This window comes from Strigops habroptila, chromosome W, assembly GCF_004027225.2.
Source record: "Strigops habroptila isolate Jane chromosome W, bStrHab1.2.pri, whole genome shotgun sequence".
NCBI classification, from domain to species: Eukaryota; Metazoa; Chordata; class Aves; order Psittaciformes; family Psittacidae; genus Strigops; species Strigops habroptila.
Genome location: NC_044301.2, coordinates 4,594,434 through 4,618,343, shown reverse-complemented (window position 1 = coordinate 4,618,343; position 23,910 = coordinate 4,594,434). Strand labels below are relative to the sequence as shown.

The 23,910-nt window shown below is 40.6% G+C and overlaps 1 protein-coding gene across 1 annotated transcript; it reads right to left on the bottom strand.

Annotated features, from left to right (window-relative positions):
• Window positions 1-1,875: 1,875 nt before the first annotated feature.
• On the bottom strand, window positions 1,876-21,831 carry LOC115619194 (soluble lamin-associated protein of 75 kDa-like). The gene is made up of 13 exons (XM_030511238.1): window positions 21,672-21,831; window positions 20,086-20,185; window positions 18,283-18,368; window positions 13,994-14,165; window positions 13,202-13,381; window positions 11,605-11,733; window positions 11,295-11,392; window positions 7,769-7,823; window positions 7,296-7,434; window positions 4,666-4,831; window positions 3,680-3,883; window positions 3,590-3,592; window positions 1,876-2,427 (listed from the first exon to the last, which is right to left on the bottom strand). The coding sequence occupies exons 1-13, from the start codon at window positions 21,804-21,806 to the stop codon at window positions 1,876-1,878; spliced, it is 2,019 nt and encodes a 672-aa protein (XP_030367098.1). The 5' UTR covers window positions 21,807-21,831.
• Between the last annotated feature and the right edge of the window lie 2,079 nt (window positions 21,832-23,910).

Genomic DNA, 23,910 nt, shown 5'->3' with positions numbered 1-23,910 from the left:
TTCATAAGGAGTACCTGTATGTACATTGATAGGAAGTTACAGCTGCATGCAATGGTGCAAGAAACACAGATTTAAGTAGTTAATCCCATGCACCCTAAATCTAAAGTTTAGGTAATACATGTTTCTTAAAAATTACCTTTTTTCCATAAGCTTTTCTTAACAGATTAAAAAGGAGCATGGTACTTTATCAGCTGAAATAAATAGTAAGACATATCTTATACAGTTAAAATATCTTATAAATACAGTTAAAGTGTATAAGCATAAAATCCCAAACCAGATTCTTACATTAGCTTCATAAAGGGATAAAAATTAAGACAGCATTGCAACTATTCAAGTTGAACCTTGTACTCAGAAGTCCTGAACAGCAATTTCTAGATACCTCTATTTTTGAAACACTGTAGGAGACTAGTTCATTCATCTTAGAAAAGGCATATAGCATGACAAATAGATCTGTGATTTCCTGTTCTTAGAACCATTGTTCTTTCTTATTCCTGGTGTTTTAACCCATTACAAGAGGAGCTTCATTTATTGAAAGAAACACATAGCAAACTAAGGAGTAACTTATTTAACTTAATTTGTCATACATAGAATATATGGTTTGCCAGGAGAACCTCTGAAGGGAAACATGCATGAAGAACCTGTTTATTTCTGTTTATATACAGCAAAGTTTGGTTGCTGCTTTTAAGAAAAGCTATGAACTGGGAAGCTACTACGCCTAAGTTAGAAAAAGAAAGTGGGAATCACAAGTATTTGCAGCAACCACCTGCTAACTCCTAAAGGCATAGAAGTTTAGCAAACAAGTATTTGCTGAAACACCCACTAATATTCACACTAATGAATGTCTCAACCACCTGAAAGGTCAGAGCTCACAGGAGTCATACACCTGGCAGATACAACATTTTAATAGCTACTCTACAGCACCAGCTGAGTATTTGAAAAACACAAAGCACCACTTCCATTCAGACCAAAACTAGATCAGAAGTCATATCCTTTTCCTGTAATGCAACAAGTATCCACTCAACACATGCAAGTAGTTAGGAAGGCAGTTCAAACAATTCCATACAAATACTGGAGTCTACACTCCATACATTCTGGGAAAAATTATGCTTAGCAAGACACTTGCTTTGGAAGCTACAGTACTGTGTAGACATTTCTTAATCTTCACATAAAGAACTTAATTATCAGTGTGCGCTATGGTAGATACTACATTGATGGTGTTTCTGCTGACTCAGCTGTTTCAAGTGATTAGCAAATAGTACTTGGGAATCAGAAGTGGAATCAATTCTCTCCAGTCTGATTATTGTGAAAGACAGAGGCTGCTTATGTTCTTTTGATCTACTGAGTTTTACCTTCTTATATATTTTGAGACTTAGAATTACAGAATCTTAAATTCTTTTAATCTCATCTGAGAAAGTCTATGGGAATAGAACAATAAGAAAGGAAGGATTTTTCTTGTTCTGCTTCTCCCTACAGTAAAGAACACAAGGCTATGAAACAAATGCTAGAGTGATGTCTGGCCTTGTGGAAGTCTATGGTAGTTTAAGGGATCTTAGTAGTGCCAGGTTTTCACACTTCATTTTTCTTCCAAGACTGCCACCTCAAATATACAAACTGTTCCCTTTGCTAGCACAACTGTATTTATTCAACATGTATCTTTTATAAAAGGAGGAGACTGGCTGTTTACTTTCACACTCTGATGAAGCTCAATGTCTAGTGGCTAAAAATTCAAGAAAACTTGAAGAAAGGTGATGAATCCTAAAAGGAAGTCCAACCCAGTATTTTAAGCATATATCCCATATGGTTTAGTTACACCCTAGTGTTTTACACAAAATTACTTCCTTACAAATAGATGAATTAACAATCAATATTTCATTTTTAAGCTGGCTTTCCTTTTTTCTTGGGTGGACCTTTGTAACCTTTGGCCTTTCTTCGCAATTTTCTCCGATCTACAATGGGTACGTCAATTTCTGCTTCCTCAGAGCTGCTGTCAGCAGCCTGCTCTGCCACTGTCTGCGTGTACTGATCCATCTGCTCAGCAGACTCTTCTGAGTAGTCTTCCAACTGATTCTTCTGTACTTCCTGTCCAGAAGGCTGCTGAAAAGAAACACTCTCGAGTTCAACTCCTATCGAAGAGCTCTGACTCAAAGCAACAGGGGCCTCCTGTGAATTGCGTCCTGCCTCCTCATTTTGATCTTCCACTGAGGAAGCTGTTTTGGGCAATAAGTTTTCAGAAACGGATTCTTCTGCTGCTTCAATTACAATAGAGTTGGGCAGGCCATTGCCAGAGAATTCTTCCTTGGGTGCTGAAGCAGCTGCATTTTCAGTGGATGACTTCTTTTCAGATTCTTGGTGGCATTCTTCAGTACCCTCCTTCTCTATTGATGTGCTTTCTTTAGTCAGCACTTCTAAATCATTTGCATTTAAAACCTGCGGGGGGGGGGGGGGGGGGGGGGGAGGGTGCCAAAACATTCAAAGGGACAATTAATTGAAGATACAAGATGCTGAACTACTGCCTCTAGCTAGCAACCTCAGAGGCTATTTTAGCATTCAGCATGACTACATGCAGTCAACAAACCAGTCCTCTCCTCCTTTTTGCACAATACTATTTGGTGAAATGCATTTGATATCCAGAGTTGCTCTCCTATTTTCAAATTCAGATTATTCAACAGATTATTCAGATACAGTAAAAGCATTCTGAAATTAATCCTGGGGGGAAAATAAAGGTGTTTTATTTTAGACAGATGCTATTATCCTTTTGCTAGCATATAACGATCTACTTTTGTACTATAAACAAAAACCAGTAAAATCTGTGTTCTAGAAGGGTATTTTATTGTTAATTAATTGCTTGTACACTTCACCAGGGCAAAATTACCAGGCAAAGTAAGGACATGGTTTTTCACTCATATCCAACCAATATTTTAGTAAGAAAAAGCTGTTTCATTACTGCCAAGGCAAGCTGGAGCAATGTATCTTTCTTTTTGATATCACACACTTATATGCCCCACTTCTGCCTACTAAAACAGAAACATTAGTGTATTCTGTTTATGGGTTTACATCATCTGTCCTAATGTCATGGTTTAAGCCCAGCTGGCAACTAAGTACCACACAGCTGCTCACTTACTCCCCCCCCCCCGTGGGATAGGGAGGAGAACTGGAAAAAAAGTAAAACCTGTGGGTTGAGATAAGAAGAGTTTAACAATTAAAATAAGGTTAATAATATAATAATAATGATGATGATGATGAAAAGGGAAATAACAAAAAGAGAGAGGAAAAACCCCCAAACCAACAGTGATGTACAATACAATTGCTCACCACCCCAAGCAGTGATCAGCCCCTTCCAGCTAATTACCCCCCAGTTTATATACTGAGCATGATGTTCTATGAAGCATGAGACTGAAAAGGCCTTGATCAGAGTAAGCATTACTTAGCAACAACTAAACCATCAGTGTGTTATCAGCATTGTTCTCAGACTAAAGCCAAAACAAAGCACTGTACCAGCTACTAGGAAGAAAATTAACTCTATCCCAGCTGAAACCATGACACCTAATAATTGCCTCTCCCAAGAATTTCATATGATGGTAGGGGCTACTTTCTATCTGTTACTTAACAAAAGAAAAAACAGCAAGTAGTGTACACTCTGAAGGAAAGATGACTTAATATTTTGTTTCAATTCTCTCACCTCTGATACAGTGTCTTCTGAAGGTTTTGCTGGATGCTGAAGGATTAATGGAACAGACAGTATTAAGGATTCTTCTCCTTGACTCACAGACTGGAGTTTTGATTCACCACCTAGAATTTCATTTGATGTTTCCTCTTCAGCCATAAGTGAGGTCTTACCAATTTCTTCTGTTACTTCACCATTAAGAGGTTCAGATGGAGTTTCCTAAAAGTCACATTTCTAAGTCAAAATTATGCCCAACTATTGTACTCAAACACTAGTGGGTAGCTATCCAACTACTTAACTAGCATATTAGCTTGGTGTTGTCACCTGCACTAAGTTTCTGACCATGGCTTACACTGTTAGGAGCCAATATGAGTAGTTTTTATGCATCTCACAAGCATACATGCTGCAAGTCCTTCCTTGAAACCATACGTTAATCAACCCAACATAGTGTAAGATCCACTTTCTCACCAATCAGTAAAAACATAAAACCCTGGAGGTACTGCTAGGCACAGAGGGTACTCCCAGATTTTAATTCAAGAAGGTAACAAATATTTGTAGATAAAAGTTGGATTTAAAAATCGAAGCAGGCAAGCTTTAAGGGGAGAAATAGAGAGTCAACAGTAGTCACTGAAGCATAGCAGCTATTAGCTTCTTCAAAGATTTATTTATTTAATTGGAAATACCGGATCAGATCTTGACCCTACTTCAGTTCTCCACAATATCTGAGTAGGACAAATCAATTAAGAAAGTTAGGTTGATAGACAAGCTAGAAATTCACCTTAATGAAGATCCTATGATCTCTATCATTCAAAATAAGTAAAGGAATATTCCCTGATACCAATTCTATACTAGTTTTAGCTTCTCAGATATACTTCTCAACAAAGCATTGGTACAAAAATCAAAGAGTTGATAGTCATGTGGATCAAGGCAGCAAGGACCATACTTAACAAACTACAGTTGTATTCCAAACTTATCTGCTGTCACTGGGACATCCAGCTCACCTCCTTTTCCCTCCATTTCTCAGGGGGTGATGCATGTAACTCCATTTCTGATACAGATTGTTCCTCATTTTCAACAACCATTTCCTTATCATTCTCAACAGCATTCTCCTCAGGTTCTTCTACTAAGTCTTCAGAGCTTTCAAATGTGTGAGCAGGAAGCTCCAGCCTGCAGCAGGTATTAAGATATATCCTTTAAGTCTTTTAGATTAACACATAATTTTGGTGATCTCAACAGCAGGAAACTTCTTTCATGACCAATTTTAAACTGCTATATCACATACTTGCCATAGGAAATATGAATTCAGAAAACTAAATACATCTAAAACCAGCTAACTCCTAATTAGGAAAAATACATTAACTAAACAAAATTGCTGTGACAATTTAAAAAGAAGACATCTATCCCACTTCCATTTTATGTGAATGTCAGAAATGTGGTTGTTATTTTAAATTTAGAAAGCAGTAATCAATTACATATTTGGAAGCCACAAAAGGGTGAGAAAGGAAGCAACTTCTCCCAGCCTCACTGAAGAAAGAGTTTAAAATTATGGAGCTATATAAGCAAATATGCTTGTATAATCATTGAAAATACATATATTGCAAAGAGCATGACTGGAAAAGAATTCAAGGTGATAAACACATCAAGGCTGAAGAAGATTCAGTCAGCTAGAGATTAAATTAGCAAAAAGCTAAAGATGAAGCTGTGATGTATCTGGTAGGTAGTAACACCATCTCAAACATTCAGTTCTTACTTTCGAGATGATAAAACTTAGATGTACTGGAAGTATTACATACAAGCAAAGAAAAAAGTACACACAATAGATTTGCAGGAGGCTGCTTCACAATCTTATAATAAAAGCAATATTGGAGGTTTTTATCCCAGCTGCCAGTCTTGAGATGAAGGCAATCCAGAGGAGAAAGTCCCTAACAGAAGACCCTGCTGCATTTGCTAATGTGCATGGAAGGGAAGAACCGATATCCTGCCCTGTTGCCATCGGGATTCACTGTAGCTCTGCTCATGAGCATCATGTTACACATCTTGTTCAGAGGATAGTGGCACCTTGTTGACTCCACCTTGCAAGGCCCAAAATACTGATGTTCAAGAACGGGCTAGTCCTCTCACATAACGACTAACAAATTAATAGTAACAGCAAAAAATTTCTCAACCTGTGGCAGAGTCAAACCATGCCATTTGGCCTGTTCTGAACCAACTTAGGGAAGCATGCTGACAGTGCAGGACAACAATTCTCTATCTCTGTAGTTCCACAGAGCGATTTAAATGCAAAAATTAGGCTGTAGCTAGCTGAAAAACTCAGCCTCACAGGAAAAAGAAAAAACCCCAAACCAAAGCAAAAACAAAAAACAGCCAAACAAACAAAAAAACCCCACACCCTAACTTTATCTGTTTAAAGAAAGCTAATGGAACATGTTTGAGGGATTTCCTAGAAAATAATCATGTCATCTTCAGTTCCCCAAAAGAGGGTTTGTGCTTTTTGTTTGTTGAGGAGTGAGGGTTATTTTGGGTTTGTTTGTTTGTTTAAGAGAATGAGACAGAGAAAGTAGCAGTGGGTGTCTATGAGTGTACATATACCCACACATGGGAAGGGGGAGGAAGGAGCTATTAATTTATTTAAAATAGGCACAGCTCTGCTTTCTGGATGGAAGCCAAATTAGTACTTCAAGGCCCTGTCTTGTATGAACTGTTATAGAACACAAGTGGTACAATTCTTCACATCCCCACTTGACAGTTATTACACAGGATAATATTCTTTAAACTGGAGACTAGTTTGGGTTTTGTTTTTTTTTAAGGATGTAAATTTGGATATAATGGTTTTAAATCAGAATTTGTCTAAACGAAGAGTTTTCTTTGAAGACAGGTAGCTCCCTGTAACTCTTTTGTTATTAAGTGATAAGCAGTAAGCAGCTCCCAAACTAAACAGTCAGGCTTTATTTTATGCCACCATAACAAGAGGTCAGGAAGAGACCTTTCTCCACAGATCACACATAGTATTCGTGGATACATGTCCAATTATATTATTGCAAGGAACTATGCTGTATGAATACAGATGGCTTTACCTTAATGCAGACTCAGTTATAACAGAACACATCCCCTGTACATAAACCCTTAGTCCTCATCATTTTTTTGTTGTTATTCCGCTATCTACTGAGCTTTCAGAGACACCAGACATTTTGGTACTGTCGTGGTTTAAGCTTTGGCTAGTTTGGGTCAGGTGTCCTGTATCTGCTTCCTCCTGGCTTCCCGTGCCCCTCTTCACTGGCAGACCATGAGACTGAAAAGTCCTTGATCGGAGTAAGCATTACTTAGCAACAACTAAAAACATCGGCGTGTTATCAAGTGTTGTTCTCAGACTAAAGTCGAAAACACAGCACTGCACCAACTACTAAGAAGGAGAAAAATAACTGTTATGGCCAAACCCAGGACAGTATAATCACTCTTCAGGTGATGTCTCAATTTCCTTTCTCACACCAGACTTTATTTTCAGTAATTTTAAAATCAAGCACTCAGAATATGAAAAAAATGAGAATAAATATCAGTTAGCACACTGGGAGACAGTTTGTGACTGCCCAAGCAACAAAATAAGAAATAATCAATGAAATATGGTCTCCTTTACCTGTTTTCTGACACATGAAGAACATTTTCCTCATTTCCTTGGAAAGTTTCAGGTTCAGATTCCTCTTTATTTTTTCCTATCCTGGGACGTTTTAAATAACTGCTTTGTGTCTGAATGGAAATGGGAGTTATATCAGGGTCTTAGGAAAAAAAAAAAATGCAAGTGAACAAATTCAGTCTGTAAGATCTGCACATATTCCCCCCTCCCAAGTTTCATTAAAGTGACTGAGTGCAAGTAAAACATTTCACTGTGGTACTTATTTTCTGAATATACATGCATAATCTCTTTATCATGGCTCATAACAATTTTATCCAAAGACCTCAAAATGTTTGAGTTGAGCCTCAGCACCTTAGAGGAATGCATGTTTTTTATACACTTTGCAGATGAACATGCTAAGCTTGAAAGCAGTAAAAGAGTCTGCTAGTCTACTAATCCACGGTAATCAAAATACTGATGATCAAGGTTATTTTTACCTTCAGATGTGCTTGCATGGACATGTACTGATTCTGTACCTTTTTGAGAGTCAGTCTGTGAAGCAAAAGCAAGGCTAATATTATTCAAAAAACTTCTGAATTGATCGAAATACCTTCATCTCCCTACCTGTGGCTGCATCTTTCTAAAGCACTATTTCATAGTAATGACCTTATGGAAGAGCAGCTATAACCGTTCTTAAATTAAGAAACTTATATGTATGTATCTTATCGCTCAACAGATTAAAATATTTTTATCATATTTACTACAAGCTTTTTTTTTTTTTAATAAACCCAAGGGACTGTACTACAGTAGCTGTCAAAATTTGTCAGGACAGTTTTATTTTTATACTTGCATTCTATTTTGTAATCTGTCATGGTTTAACCAGGCAGGCAGCTAAACACCACACAGCTGCTCGCTTGCTCCACCCCCCTCAGTAGGATAGGGGAGAGAATTGGAAAAAATAAAATAAAATTTGTAGGTTGAGATAAAGACAGTTTAATAGGACAGAAAAAGAAGGGAATAATAATAATAATAGAATTAGAATATACAAAACAAGTGATGCACAATGCAATTGCTCACCACCCACCAACTGATGCCCATCCAGTTCCCAAGCAGCAGCCCCTGGCCAGCTTTCCCCCTAGTTTATATGCTGAGCATGATGTCATATGGTATGGAATATCCCTTTGGCCATTTTGGGTCAGCTGTCCTGGCTGTGTCTTCTCCTAGCTTGTGTTCCCCAGCTTATTCGCTGGTGGGGTGATGCGAGAAACTAAAAAGTCCTTGACTTAGCGTAAACGCTGCTTAGCAACAACTAAAACATCGGTGTGTTATCAACATTATTCTCATCCTAAATCCAAAACACAGCACTGTACCAGCTACTAGGAAGAAAATTAATTCTATCCCAGCCAAAACCAGGGCATAGTCTTATTTTTATTGTGGCACAATAAAACAAGAATAAAAAACAAAACTTAGTGATTCAGCAGTAATGCAGGTTACATGCACAGTCAACACAAGAGGCTGCTTATGTCAGAGTTCACCCTCCCTAGAGCTCTTTTGCTTCTCGTTCTTCCCCACGACCGCAGTATTTCCATTTTTTCTGCAAGTTATCCAAGGACTCAGTGGTCAAGCACTTGATAATCTGAAGTGGGTGCAAGCCTCTTTCTTAGCTGCTGTAAGTAATCTAGAACTGGCAATAACCAGCATCCAGGTGCTCTGCCACCTTTCCAGCCTCACTTCCAGTACTACCCAAGAAGGCCAGAAACAAGTGGCCATATCTACATTCTGGTGCCTGAAATAGTTTCAAGTAAGCTTTAAATACATAAGAATTTGTAGGCTAATGATAAATCATTCTAGCATCAAAACACATATAAAGAGGGAGCACTAAGTGAAAGGTGAAAATGTAATTTAGGGAATGTTTTTTTCTGGTTTGGGGGAAGTTGAGGTGTTTTATTTTGTTTAGTGGTCCAACAATTTTCAAAGCATTGCAGAACTCATTACAGATAGCGCAGGTGTCAAGAAGAGAGCTGCCAGCAATTCTACCAAGCTGTGAGAAGTTGGAGCACCTGGTATCTATCATCTTCCTCTTCTAGAAGAAGGCAAGAGAGAGGGCTTGAGTTCTTAACTCACAGTTAGAAAAATCAAAAGAACTACTAATATCTCTCTGCTGTTTTCTCCAAGTATATCCATGTAGCTCTACAACCAAAACATGCATTTTTGAGATCATTTTGCTGATATTATCATTATTGGAATCTGAATCTAGAACTCAGTGATGATGCTCTAGGCACTGTTACAAATTAAAGACAACTATGAGTTGTTGCTTCTGATCATTTAGAGACTAAAAACATCACGACTTTGCTGTCAGTTTTGCTTTGGGAAATGCTAATTTTCTAAGCTGGGAAAAGGGACCTTTGATTTACATTTCAAGTCTAAAGTGTAGATACAAAGAGCTGAGAGTACCGATTCAGTGTCCTGGGTTCAGCTATAGCAGTCATTTTTCTCCTTCTTAGTAGCTGGTGCAGTGCTGTGTTTTTTAACTTTCAGCCTGGGAACAACGCTGATAACACCAATGTTTTTAGTTGTTGCTAAGTAATGTTTATTCCGACCAAGGACTTTCTCAGGCTCATGCTTTGCCAGGGAGGAGGGGAAGCTGGGAGGAAGCAGAGACAGGACACCTGACCCAAACTAGCCAAAGGGGTATTCCATACCACGGCACGTCATGCCCAGTATATAAACCGGGGGGAGTTACCCGGAAGGCCCAGATCACTGCTTGGGTCGGGCTGGGTATCAGTCAGTGGGTGGTGAGCAACTGTATCCTCTCCCCTTGTTATTTTCCTTATCATTATTATTATTGGTGGTAGCAGCAGTAGCTTTGTATGGTACTTTAGTTACTGGACTTATCTCAACCCGTGGGAGCGGGGGGAGGAAGAAGCGGGGGGAGTGAGAGAGCGGCTGCGTGGTTCCGAGTTACCGGCTGGGCTCAAACCACGACATTCAGCCATTATTTCCCATTTTTAAAGCATTGACTTCTATGAAAGCATGGTCATGTCAATACTACAGACAGTCCTGAAGCACACAAATCCATCCTCACTGTATTTTGAGCTACAAGTTTTTCTCAAGCACATTCTGTGTGGCCTCAGAAGACAAATGAGGAACAGCTTAATAATATTCTAGACACAAATATGTTCATGACCACATAGCCATATGTAGCTGAATTCTGTTTGAGGTTTCAAATACATAGAAAGCAAGCTGTGGTCCTCTTTTATATAGTCAATGTATAGCTCTGAATGCTAACTGGACACTCTCCATTGTATTGAACTGTGATGTGAATGTGCACTTCTATAAACACTTTTCCTCATTCTCTCCCCTCTTACGATGACTCTACTGTTCAACAACCTTTCTAGACATTTTAATCTCAGAGTCAATTGAAAAATTCTCCTTCTCTAAGCTGTTAGAAAACAGCTCAAATTACTAGATCCTGACAGGTGTGACAGACCCCTCTACATTCATGGAACACCCCCCCCCCAAAAAAAAGTGTATTTTTAACCCCAGCTTCCTCATCGGTGTTACATCAGTGGGAAGCATAACAAACACCCAAAAAGTAACAAAAGCATTTGTCTTTTATATATAGTGCAGACTTGAGCCAATTCAATTATAATGAGATGGACAAAAAGCATTTCTTATATTTTATGCTTTTTTATCATGGGTTCTGTCAGACTGGCTGCCACTTAGACAAAGAGATATGAAAAGTACAAGCTCTCTGCATAACTCAGGACTGTTCTTTGAGAACTTGAAACAGAAATATCAAGCATGTATAACATACAGTTGATCAAACATACTAATCTGCTGCAAACCTACATTTTTTAATTTCAGAAATGTATACTTTTGTAGAAATTAAAAATATTTACTGGATATATAGAACAGGCAATTAAAGTCAGAAGAATAGAACAAGATACGTTGTATGATTATAGAAAACTCTTAAAAGCTCTCAAGCCTTTTTAATATATGGGAAACAGTTTGTGTACCTACATTTAGCTCAGTCTTTCGTCCACTTGCTTCAGATTCTGCTGCAGACTGTTGAAAATAATCCTCTTGGAAACTTGCATTTTCTTTCTGAGAGACCTCTGCTGTTAAGATTTAGAAGAGGAAAAGGGAAAAGGAAAATTATAGTACCTTTATATAACAACTAATCATTCCAAACATGATCTCACTGATCTCAGGACAAATAAAAATCTTTCTGCTAGTTTCCATGGGCAATGTTCACACAAGTCACTGTTGAAGAAACACTCTACAGTACAACTTCTACAAAGTGTCAGAAAACAAAACAAAGCATCCATACCTGTAATTTTGAGCTTTTCCCTTTGCAATACAGTGGTGATAGGTGTTCTCTGGAACCAATGTCCTGCTCCCTCCACTTCCCACAAAAGATCGTGATCCCCAGGGTACTTCTCAAAATAGTGCTTACAAGCTGAAAAAACATAAGAAAAACCACACTACTATATATACTATATACACTATATACTTGTCTGTACCTCAGTTTTTGAAGTTTATCTGAAATCAAATTCATTTGCAATCTTTCATCATACACATAAACCACAACAAAGAACTGTTCAACAAAACAGTCCAGTCTGAAATAAATATATTACTTTACTTAGTCATCCTTCTCAATAAATCCTTTCTTCAGGTTTAAGCGCTTTCCATTATTAACTTAACTTAAACTGCAAACAAAGATAGATGGGATTTTTTTCTTCTTCTCTAAGCACCCACTTTGGAGTTTTACAACTTCACTGGTCATTGTCTCTACTAATCACAAGACCCAACCAGGATGGAAGGGCTCTTAGACAGAGGATGTAGTCAAGTGATTTTTGTCACCTTGCGTTATTATAGGCACTTGTGAAAAGCACTCTTTGGGAACACGAACACTTTGCAATTGCATGGTTTATCATCCACTTACTGTTCACTTTTGAAATATTTTCTTCTCTGTTGTCCCTCCACCTCTTTTCTCTCAATACACAAACTAAACATCCATGTGGAGAGAAATGTTTTGATATTATTTTGTAGTAGCTACCAGGAAAACTATAATTTTTCACCTGATTCACTAGTGATTCATATTCTCAGTGGACAAGATCCCTGCTGTATCATTCCTTGGCCAGAGAAATGGATTAGTCATTAAATTCCGCTCAAGACATTTTGCTGGTTGAAGCCTAAGAAACCAGGTCTAGACAGATCCAAGAGCAGACAGTGGTACTTGGAAAAGCACAAAACTTCCAGTGCCTAAGTAAGAAGGCTAGATGAAAATGTTAACAGAAGGAAGCCTGACAGATGGCCCAATAATAGGCCTTGAGAAACTGGACAAAGAAAATGCTTCTTCCCTGAACACAGTCCCAAACAGCATAATTTCTAAAATGTGTATCATTTCCTAGCTGACATAACCCTCTTGGCTTGTTAATGGAAGAGCCATAAGTGTTTTCCTTATACATTAGAACTGTGCTTTCTTATACTCAAGTTAAAACATAGCCTAGTATGTCCACTTGACCAGAAGTTCTGAGAAAGCATGAATTAAATGACCTTGTGAGGCTCAGGAGTGAGCAAGAAAAAGGTGCTACAAAGAAGATATATGTTAGGATATCATACACAAAAACACCTCAGCCCACTCTGGAGGCTGGGGGCAGGAGGGCGGAATATACCGGTTATCTGCACAGTAGCAGAAATCCAACACAGATCCAATAATCTAACCTCACACAGAGGATTAAAATCTAATCAGGAAATACTTCACCATCTTCAACAAATCAGGATTTTTAATCTTCACTGAAGAGCAGGATATTTAATACAAAAACTGAGGATGCAGCCACAAACATGGAGCTTGAAAAACAGCACTCATTTGGACATGCAAAGAAAGCACAAAGAAGATCAGAAGAATAAATCAAAGAGCTTGCCTATGTGCATGAAGGATGACAGTGGGTATCGTAGGCCAAGAGTGTCTTCAGTAAAGGAATCCACAAAGTCTTCCAACATGATTAGCCCAAAGTCTTTCCCACGATGTTTCTTTCTTATAAACATTGTGTCTAGCACTGGCAGCTGATAACTCTGAGTATGAGAAGAGCTACAAATACTTCCTGAAATAATAGGAGGGGGGGGAAATCCATCAGTACTTCAGCATTGACATGTTGCCACATGGATTTCAGCATATTCAAATAAAGACCTTTATAATCTATAAAAAAAAAAATCAAACTATATGTCACATAAATATATAAAGTTATAAAAGTAAATAATTGCTATAGGACGTTTATTGGCTCTTTCAGCAGGCTTCATAATGTTGCCAAGATATACCATAGATTAATATTTTAGAGTCTGACAAAGCAGTCCAGTAGTACCAGAAAAGAATAGCAGACATAGAAAGTCTCACTTTGAAATCTCACTATACAATTCCATAGGAAAAACATACTAAAAATGAAGAAAAAAAAAAAAGCTTTCAGGTATACCTCATTTCTACATTTTTAAATCTATTTTGTAGAATATGAAGAAATCTAAAACCTTTCTTATATTACTAAAAACATATGCATTTAAGCCAGAATTTTAACTGCAATCTGACTTCTTATGAATTCAAGAAAATGCCAACTCCCTAGGACTTCAAGGCTTGTAAAGTCTACTAAACAATATTCTTCAACTAAGCTCCCTATCTCCCTCCTTCTAACCCCCTCAAATCCCACAATACACAAGTGTTTTACCTGTAAGTTTAGCAGAATAGAAACCAATAGCCTCTCCTTTTTTCCACATGATCTTAGCATAGTCTTTGCTACCGTGACAGAGAAATGGGACTTCATTTCTTTCTATTTCTTTTTTCCGATAGATAATTCGATTCAGAACATAGAGAACCACCCTCTCTCCAACAGACTTCACCTAAAGAAACACAGAAAAACATTTTAGAAGAGTGGTCAGTTTAGTTGATACTCACACATCAGGGACCTTATTTTTCAAAGTCACCAGCTAACACAGCTGCAGATGGAGTCAGGAAAAGCTCTAAGTGCTAAAGCAGGATGAAGCTCTGGGGTTTGAGGCCTAGGAGATGCTCTGAAGCCATAGCAATAGGTTAAGTATAAAGCGTTACCATAGACAAAAGATATTTCACGACTTCAGTGTCTCTCCCAATACAATGGGTAAAAGCTGAGAGAAGTGCTGGGAGTGGGGTAGTGGGGGGAATGTTTTGATTTTAACTCAAAACTATTTTTGGATTTAAGAAACATTTACCATATATAATAGTATGCCAGCCTCAGATTTCCCACGTTAGCAGGTAATTGGAGTCCTACAAAGAAGAAATTATGAGCCTCAAGGGATAGCAGGACTTGGCACGCTCAGTCGCTACTGAAAGAGTGGCAAGACAACAGGACATGATGCAGTGGGAGAACTAGTTAGAACAGTTTCCGTGGCATGAAACAAGGAATTCAGTATCCTTTGTTCTGCAGGGTTCCCTTTACATCTGAAATTTAAGTTCACCACTATCCTACACATGGTGAAGGAAGAATGGAGAAACCACTTTCCCTTCCCAGTGCCCAAAGTCTCAGCTACCAGAGGAGATACTGCTTGAACTCGGGGAAAAAAGAGAATGTATCACCTGTGGAAGAAGGGGCTGTCACCCCATGAGAAGTACAAGAATGCTGTTAGGTTATGATGGGAGAAAATTAGAAAGGCAAAGGCGCAGAAGGAACTAAATCTGGCCACTGCCATAAAAGATAATAAAAAATACTTTAACAAATATATTAATAATAAAAGGAAGGCCAAGGAGTACCTCCATCCTTTACTGGATACTAGGGGAAACCTAGTGACCAAGGATGAGGAAAAGGCTGAGATACTTAATGCTGCCTTTGCCTCAGTCTTTAGCAGTCAAACCAACCATCCTCAGGGTATTCAGTTCCCTGAGTTGAATGGCAGAGATGGGGAACTGATTGAGGTCCCCATGATTCAGGAAGAAAATAGTGACCTCCTGCTCCACTTAGACGTACAGAAGTCTATGAGGCTGGATGGGTTATACCCAAGAGTGCTGAAGGAGCTGGCAGAAGAGCTTGCCAAGCCATTCTTCATCATTTCTCACCAGTCCTTGTCTAGTGTGCAGGTCCCAGAGGATTGGAGGTTTGTCGATGTGACACTTCTCTACAAAAGGGCAAGAAGGAGGACCCCAGAAACTACAGGCCTGTCAGCCTGACCTCAGTGCCAGGGAAGGTCATGGAGCAGATCATCCTGAGATCAAAAGCACTTGCAGGTAAACAGGGGGATCAGGCCCAGTCAGCATGGGTTCATGAAGGGCAGGTTCTACTTGACCAACCTGATCTCCTTCTACAACAAGGTAACCTGCCTGGTTGATGAGGAAAAGGCTGTAGATATTGACTGTTTGGACTTTAGTAAAGCATTTGACACTGTCTCCCACAGCATTCTCCTGGAGAAAGCAGCTGCTCATGGCCTGGATAGGTGTATTCTTTGCTGGGTTGAAAACTGGCTGGATGTCTGTCCTGGGTTCAGGTATGGCAGTCATTTTTCTCCTTCTTAGTAGCTGGTGCAGTGCTGTGTTTTTTAACTTTCAGCCTGGGAACAACGCTGATAACACCGATGTTTTTAGTTGTTGCTAAGTAATGTTTATTCCGACCAAGGACTTTCTCAGTCTCATGCTTTGCCAGGGAGGAGGGGAAGCCGGGAGGAAGCAGAGACAGGACACCTGACCCAAACTAGCCAAAGGGGTATTCCATACCACAGCACATCATGCCCAGTATATAAACCGGGGGGAGTTACCCGGAAGGCCCAGATCACTGCTCGGGTCGGGCTGGGTATCGGTTGGCGGCTGGTGAGCAATTGTATTGTGCATCACTTGTGTTTATTGTTTTCTTTCCCTTTTCCCCTCTTAGTTTTATATTCTCTCCCCTCTTTATTTCCCTTATTATTATTGTTGGCAGTAGTAGTGGTTTTGTATTATACCTTAGTTACTGAACTGTTCTTATCTCAACCCATGGGATTTACATTCTTTCGATTCTCCTCCCCATCCCCCCAGGAGCAGGGGGGGAAGAAGGAGGGGGGCAAGTGAGCAATTGGCTGCATGGTTCTGAGTTACTGGCTGGGCTTTAACCATGACAGGACCTTATTACTCTCTACAGCTACCTGAAAGGAGGTTGTAGTGAGGTAGGTTTCAGTGTCTTCTCCCAAGTAACTAGTGATAGGACAAGAGGAAACGGCATCAAGCTGTGCTGGGGAGGTTTAGATTAGATATCAGGAAAAATTTCTTCACCAAAAGGGTGATCAGGTATTGGAACAGGCTTCCCAGGGAAGTGGTAGAATCCCTTCCATCCCTGAAAGTGTTTAAAAAAACGTGTAGATGAGGGTCTTAGTGACATGGTTTAGTGGTGGACTTGACCGTCCTGGGGTAAAGGTTGGACTTACTGATCTTAAAGGTCTTTTCCAACCTAGTTGATTCTACTATTCTACCCTACCCAGTAAAATATTCAGCTTTCCTGATTTACTCACCATCCTATCATTATGAAGCACACGTAGAATCATAGAATCATAGAATAGTTAGGGTTGGAAAGGACCTTAAGATCATCGAGTTCCAACTCCCCTGCTATGGGCAGGGACACCTCACACTAGACCATGTCACCCAAGGCCCTGTCCACCCTGGCCTTAAACACTTCCAGGGCTGGACCATTTACAATTTCTTTGGGCAACCTGTTTCAGTGCCTCGCCACCCTCACAGTAAAGAACTTCTTCCTTATATCTAACCTGAACTTCCCGTTTAAGTTTAAACCCATTACCCCTTTTGCTATCACTAGAGTCCCTGATGAAGAGTTCCTCCCCAGCATCCTTGTAGCCCCCTTCAGATATTGAAAGGCTGCTGAGAGGTCTCCACACAGCCTTCTCTTCTCCAGGCTGAACAGCCCCAATTTTCTCAGTGTCGTGGTTTGAGCCCAGCCAGTAACTCAGAACCACACAGCCGCTTGCTCACTCCCCCCCTTCTTCCTCCCCCTGCTCCTGGAGGGATGGGGAGGAGAATCGGAAGAATGTAACTCCCACGGGTTGAGATAAGAGCAGTCCCGCAACTAAGGTATAATACAAACCACTACTGCTACCACCAATGATAATAATGATTAGTCAAATAACAAGGGGAGAGGATACAATTGCTCACCAGCCGCCGACCGATACCCAGCCCGACCCGAGCAGTGATCTGGGCATTCCGGGTAACTCCCCCTGGTTTATATACTGGGCATGACGTGCTGTGGTATGGAATACCCCTTTTGCCAGTTTGGGTCAGGTGTCCTGTCTCTGTTTCCTCCCGGCTTCCCCTCCTCCCTGGCAAAGCATGAGACTGAGAAAGTCCTTGGTTGGAATAAACATTACTTAGCAACAACTAAAAACATCGGTGTTATCAGCGTTGTTCCCAGGCTGAAAGTTAAAAAACACAGCACTGCACCAGCTACTAAGAAGGAGAAAAATGACTGCTATAGTTGAACCCAGGACACTCAGCCTGTCTTCATACAGGAGGTGCTCCAGCCCCCTTATCATCCTCATGGCCCTCTTCTAGACTTGCTCCAACAGCTCCATGTCCTTCTTACGTTGAGGACACCAGAACTGCACATAGTACTCCAAGTGGGATCTCATGAGAGCAGAGTAGAGGGGCAGGATCACCTTGTTCGACCGGCTGGTCATGCTCCTCTTACTGCAGCCCAGGATATGGATGGCTTTCTGGGCTGCGAGCGCACTTCACCGCCAACCCTGTAGCTGTGCCTGGGATTGCCCTGACCCAGGTGTACGACCTTGCACTTTGCATTGTTGATCTTCATGAGGTTGGTATTGGCCCACCTCTCAAGCATGTCAAGGTCTATTTCCTCTATTCCTATTGACCTTGCTTTTGACATGAGACAGCTAACTCATTTCTGAATGAAATGAAAACATGTAACATCTCACACACTAGCTATTTGCCATAACTTGCCATTATCTCGAAAGATAAAAATAATTGCTAGGTTAATGTTGAAGCCATTACCTGCTGAAGCCCCTCTCTAGAAGGGAGAGATGTTCTCACAATGTCATCAATTGACCACCACTGGTCAGCAAGATACAGGGCTACAGCTTCAAAGAAACAAGGGGAAATAACAAGTTAGTGATTCTTACCATTCTAAAAAGAAACATATTCATTAAAACTGCTAAACAATTAGGAATAACACTGTAGTAACCAAGTTAAGCATCTTCTAGATGGTATTATGTTAATTAATTAATAAATTAAATTCTCCAAGGCAAGTCTGGGGTTTGTCCACAATGGTAATTGGTGAGTGATCTCCCTTTCCTTATGTCAACCCACAAGCCTTTCATAGTATTTTTCTCCCCTATCCAGTTGAGGAAGGGGAGTGATAGAGTGGCTTGGTGGGCACCTAGTGTCCAGTCAAGGTCAACCCACCACAAATGTTCCCTAGTCCAAAACTTGTTTGAAAACTGAGAATAATAAAACCAAATGCAGATTTTATGCAGCATGACATACAGGAACTGTGTCACTGTGCTGTATCCCCTCCTTCCACTAAGAACCAGGCCTGCCAAGAAGAGTCTCATTCATATATGTATTTTAGTTTTGGGCTGTTAATGGGTATTGATATTGAAACTGTGCAAGTTTTAGGGAGCCAGAATCTAAAAAGGCTGATGGCCCTTTGATGAGCAACCAGGAAGAGTTTGATCCATGGGTATTTGTGGCAAACTTAGCAATCATATACATGGCATTATATGGAAAGAGAAGGAAACGTGAAGGACTGGAAAGGAAGGGAAAAAGGGAGGAAAGAAAAAACAAAAACAAAACAAAAAATAGTGAGCTGTCACCTTGGCCAGAGCTATGTTAGGACCTGAAGGTAAAGAAATACTTACACTTGATTCTGATCAATCATTGCTAATAAAAAGCATCTAAATTCATGGGCAAATAAATAGATTCTATGAATGATCAATAAATTCCTTTTGTAGAGGTGAGGTGTACATACAGCGATCAAGATACACATCATGTGCTTGGACTGTACTCCCACCTGGAGTACTGCATACAGTTCTGGTGTCCTCAACATAAGAAGGACATGGAGCTGTTGGAGCAAGTCCAGAGGAGGGCCACAAGGATGATAAGGGGGCTGGAGCACCTCCCGTACGAAGACAGGCTGAGAAAGCTGGGGCTGTTCAGCCTGGAGAAGAGAAGGCTGCGTGGTGACCTCATAGCAGCCTTCCAGTATCTGAAGGGGGCTACAAGGATGCTGGGGAGGGACTCTTCATCAGGGACTCTAGTGATAGGACAAGGGGTAATGGGTTTAAACTTAAACAGGGGAAGTTCAGGTTAGATATAAGGAAGAAGTTCTTTACTGTGAGGGTGGCGAGGCACTGAAACAGGTTGCCCAAAGAAATTGTAAATGGTCCAGCCCTGGAAGTGTTTAAGGCCAGGTTGGACAGAGCCTTGGGTGACATGGTCTAGTGTGAGGCGTCCCTGCCCATGGCAGGGGGGTTGAAACTAGATGATCTTAAGGTCCTTTCCAACCCTAACCATTCTATGATTCTATGATTCAGATGAGCACCATGTTATTTTGTTACATATCTTTTGATTTCAGTGGGTCTAGTTCTACTCTGATTAGCAAGCAATGTTTTATCACTTGTGTATATGAATCCACAACAAGAATAGTATGAGAACAAGAAGGCAGTGAACAACAAATGCAAAAGTGGCAAAGTTATGAGCTACACTAGCATGGAATGAAGAAGGGCCTGGTTACATGTATTTGTCACAGAAAAAGAAACAGCAACACACACAGAGATTAGAATCTTAAAATGAAACCTGTGAGAGAGTCCTCTGGTGCAAACAAAGCAAGAACTTTGTGTGTCTGCTCTCCACCGTAAAGAGGAACAAAGCCCACAGTTGACAAGCAAATAGGAATCTGAAACAAGAATGTACAGTACTTCAGTAGACTCTTGCTAATACAGCATTAGTAAAATATACAGAGAACGTTTAGCAGGCTAAGCAAGACAAATGCTGAAAACCAAGTACTTAACAGTTAACTGTAAAACACAAGTGTCAGACCTTGGCCCTTACTTTAGACATTTTCTTCCTTAAGACAGACTACATTATAGAGAGCTCTGACTCAAGTTTTGGCAGATTTAGCTACAGCAATTTATACTGTTACAGTTCTTTGCTGTCAGCAGTTTGCATTTATGTGCACGACTGAAGTAAGGTGTGCAAAGAGCCAGCAGTATGTTCACTTCATCTTCCCCAGCTACACAAGCTGTCAAAGCTGACAGAAGAATGAAGGCATGCAGGCACAGAAACAAACTGGCACAGTGAAATTGCTGTTTGTTAACATGAGCCCTAACATGTCAAGTTGGAAGGTTGGATTCAAAAGGGTTTTCTTCCCTTAAATTGCACACATTTTACAAATTCCAAATTTGCCTGTTTGACTTTCCCTCAGGAACAACATGAGAAGGGTCAAATCAATCCACCTTTCAAGAGTTGAGGACCTTTGTGAAAATGCATTTTGATATTTAAATTTGCATGTCTTCAATATTTAATTAATGCATTAAAACTAGACAGGCATTAATGGTGTGGTAAATAGACTTGCTTACCCAATTTAAGAAGATTCTGATATGCTATGCCACAAATAATAATGTTAATACAGGCAAATATTTAGGTATACAGCACCTGCAGAAATGCAGGAAATTACTTGAGACTCTGCTTCTGCCAAGGAATCTGCAGCACTGACCTTTTGTTCCCACAATCATCTCAGCTCACTTATTTTTCATTAAAGTTACACAGCATTGTTTTTATTGGTACTAGTTCTGTTAGAAATGCTCATCTACACAGAACCAACATTGACTAATCACTCAATGTGTTTAAAACATGAAGTGTCACAGCCAGTCTCTACTAGAACTCCCATCAACAGCAGAGAATATTTCAGATAAAAAGAATCACTACCAGAATTGGTGAAACTTGCTGATCAAGAATTGAACCCAACCATGAAGATCACTGAAGGACTAAGATACAAAGACAGACAGCTTCAGTAAATCATGAACTCCTTAGTTATGACAGATTTTTGTGACTATGTGAGTTAGTGTTTTCAGGAAAGAGTTTGACTCATCAGTTGAGATTTTAAGGGTTGGGTTTTATTGGTTGGTTTTTTTTTTTAATTACTTAATGCATACACATCCATTGCCTAGAAGCAGCAAATAGTCATTGATGCCCAAATTTAAAACCAATTACAGAATGAAAAAAAACCAAGTAGAGTTTAACACACAAACAGGAATTTGGAAAATATAAAACCTTTGCTAAAATAATGATTTAATCCAATAGTTATGGACTGGATATTTAAAATATTTTAAATCTACAAGCATATCAAGAAAAATGGGACTAAGGTATTTGCTGGTTCTTACTTTGCTATGGTCTGGCAGTGACAAGAATTCAGGACAATTTGGATCCCCACACCGAAGGTCAGACAAGTAGTCCTCTGCAGAGTTCTCCAAGTCCTCATGACTGTAGCTGTTCAACATATCCACTGGAAATGCCATAATCTTGAGAAATAAGCAACATAATTACTGCAGGAAGTTTGAAAGATACAATGCACAGTTTATCACATATTCCTACTAAACATATAACTGTGTTGAATACCTCCTTCTGCTATACTCTAGAGCTCTCTATGTCCAAGCCAGAAAGGAGAAATGCTCCAGGCATTTAATTAGGATGGTGCCTATTAACACCCAGTCTATAAAATGATACATGAACCCAATCATAAAATCATAAAATCATAGAATCATAGAACAGTTAGGGTTGGAAAGGACCTTAAGATCATCTAGTTCCAACCCGCCTGCCATGGGCAGGGACGCCTCACACTAGACCATGTCGCGCAAGGCTCTGTCCAACCTGGCCTTGAACACTGCCAGGGATAGACCATTTACCACTTCTTTGGGTGTCCTGGGTTTGGCTGTAACAGTTATTTTTCTCCTTAGTGGCTGGTGCAATGCTCTGTTTTCGACTTCAGCCGGAGAAAATGCTGAAAACACACCGATGTTGTTAGTTGCTGCTAAGCAATGCTTACTCCAATCAAGGACTTGTCAGTCTCATGCTCTGCCAGTGAGGAGGGACACGGGAAGCCGGGAGGAAGCAGAGACAAGACACCTGACCCAAAGTAGCCAAAGGGGTATTTCATATGACAGCAAGTCATGTCCAATATATAAACTGGGGGGGAGTTACCCAGAAGGCCCAGATCGCTGCTTGGGTCGGGCTGGATATCGGTTGGCAGGTGGTGAGCAATTGTAATTTACCTCATCTGTGTTTATTCTTTTCATTTTCCCCTTTTAGTTTTATACTCTCTCCCTTTGTTATTTCCCTTATCATTATTATGGTAGTAGTGGTAGTTTTGTATGGTACCTTAGTTACTGGACTGCTCTTATCTCAAAGCATGGGATTTATATTCTTTCAATTCCCCACCCCATCCCTCCGGGAGCGGGGGGAGGAAGAAGGGAGGAAGTGAAGGAGCGGCTGCATGGTTCTGAGTTAACGGCTGGGCTTAAACCACAACATGGGGCAAACTGTTTCAGTGCCTCACCACCCTCATGGTAAAGAACTTGTCCTTATATCTAACCTGAACTTCTCCTGTTTAAGTTTAAACCCATTACCCCTTGTCCCATCACTAGAGTCCCTGATGAAGAGTCCCTCTCCAGCATCCTTATAGGCCCCCTTCAGATACTGGAAGGCTGCTATGAGGTCTCCACGCAGCCTTCTCTTCTCCAGGCTCAACAGCCCCAACTCTCTCAGCCTGTCTTCATACGGGAGGTGCTCCAGCCCCCTTATCATCCTTGTGGCCCTCCTTTAGACTTACTCCAACACCTCCATGTCCTTCTTATGTTGAGGACACCAGAACTGTACGCAGTACTCCAAATGAGGTCTCCCAAGAGCAGAGTAGAGGGGCAGGATCACCTCCTTCGACCTGCTGGTGACATTCCTTTTGCTGCAGCCCAGGATATGGTTGGGTTTCTGGGCTGCGAGTACACGCTGCCGGCTCATGTTCAGTTTCTCATGAACCAACACCCCCAAGTCCTTCTCTGCAGGGCTGCTCTGAATCTCTTCTCTGCCCAACCTGTAGCAGTGCCTGGGATTGCCCCGACCCAGGTGTAGGACCTTGCACTTCACATGGTTGAACTTCATGAGGTTGGCATTGGCCCACCTCACAAGTGTGTCAAGGTCCCTCTGGATGGCATCCCTTCCCTCCAGCGCATCAACCGAACCACATAACTTAGTGTTGCTGGCAAACGTGCTGAGGGCGCATCAATCCCACTGCACATGTCACTGACAAAGATGTTGAACAGGACCGGTCCCAACACCGATCCCTGAGGGACACCACTCATTACCCGCCTCCAGGTGGACACTGAGCTGTTGACCAGAACTCTCTGTGTGTGGCCATCCAGCCAATTCTTTATCCACTGGATGGTCCATCGATCAAATTGATGTCCCTCCAGTTTAGAGACAAGGATGTTGTGTGGGACAGTGTCGAACACTTTGCACAAGTCCAGGTAGACAACGTCACCTGCTTTGCCCCTATCCATCAGTTCAGCAGCCCCATCATAGAAGGCCACCAAATTGGTCAGACAGGATTTGCCCTTAGTGAATCCATGT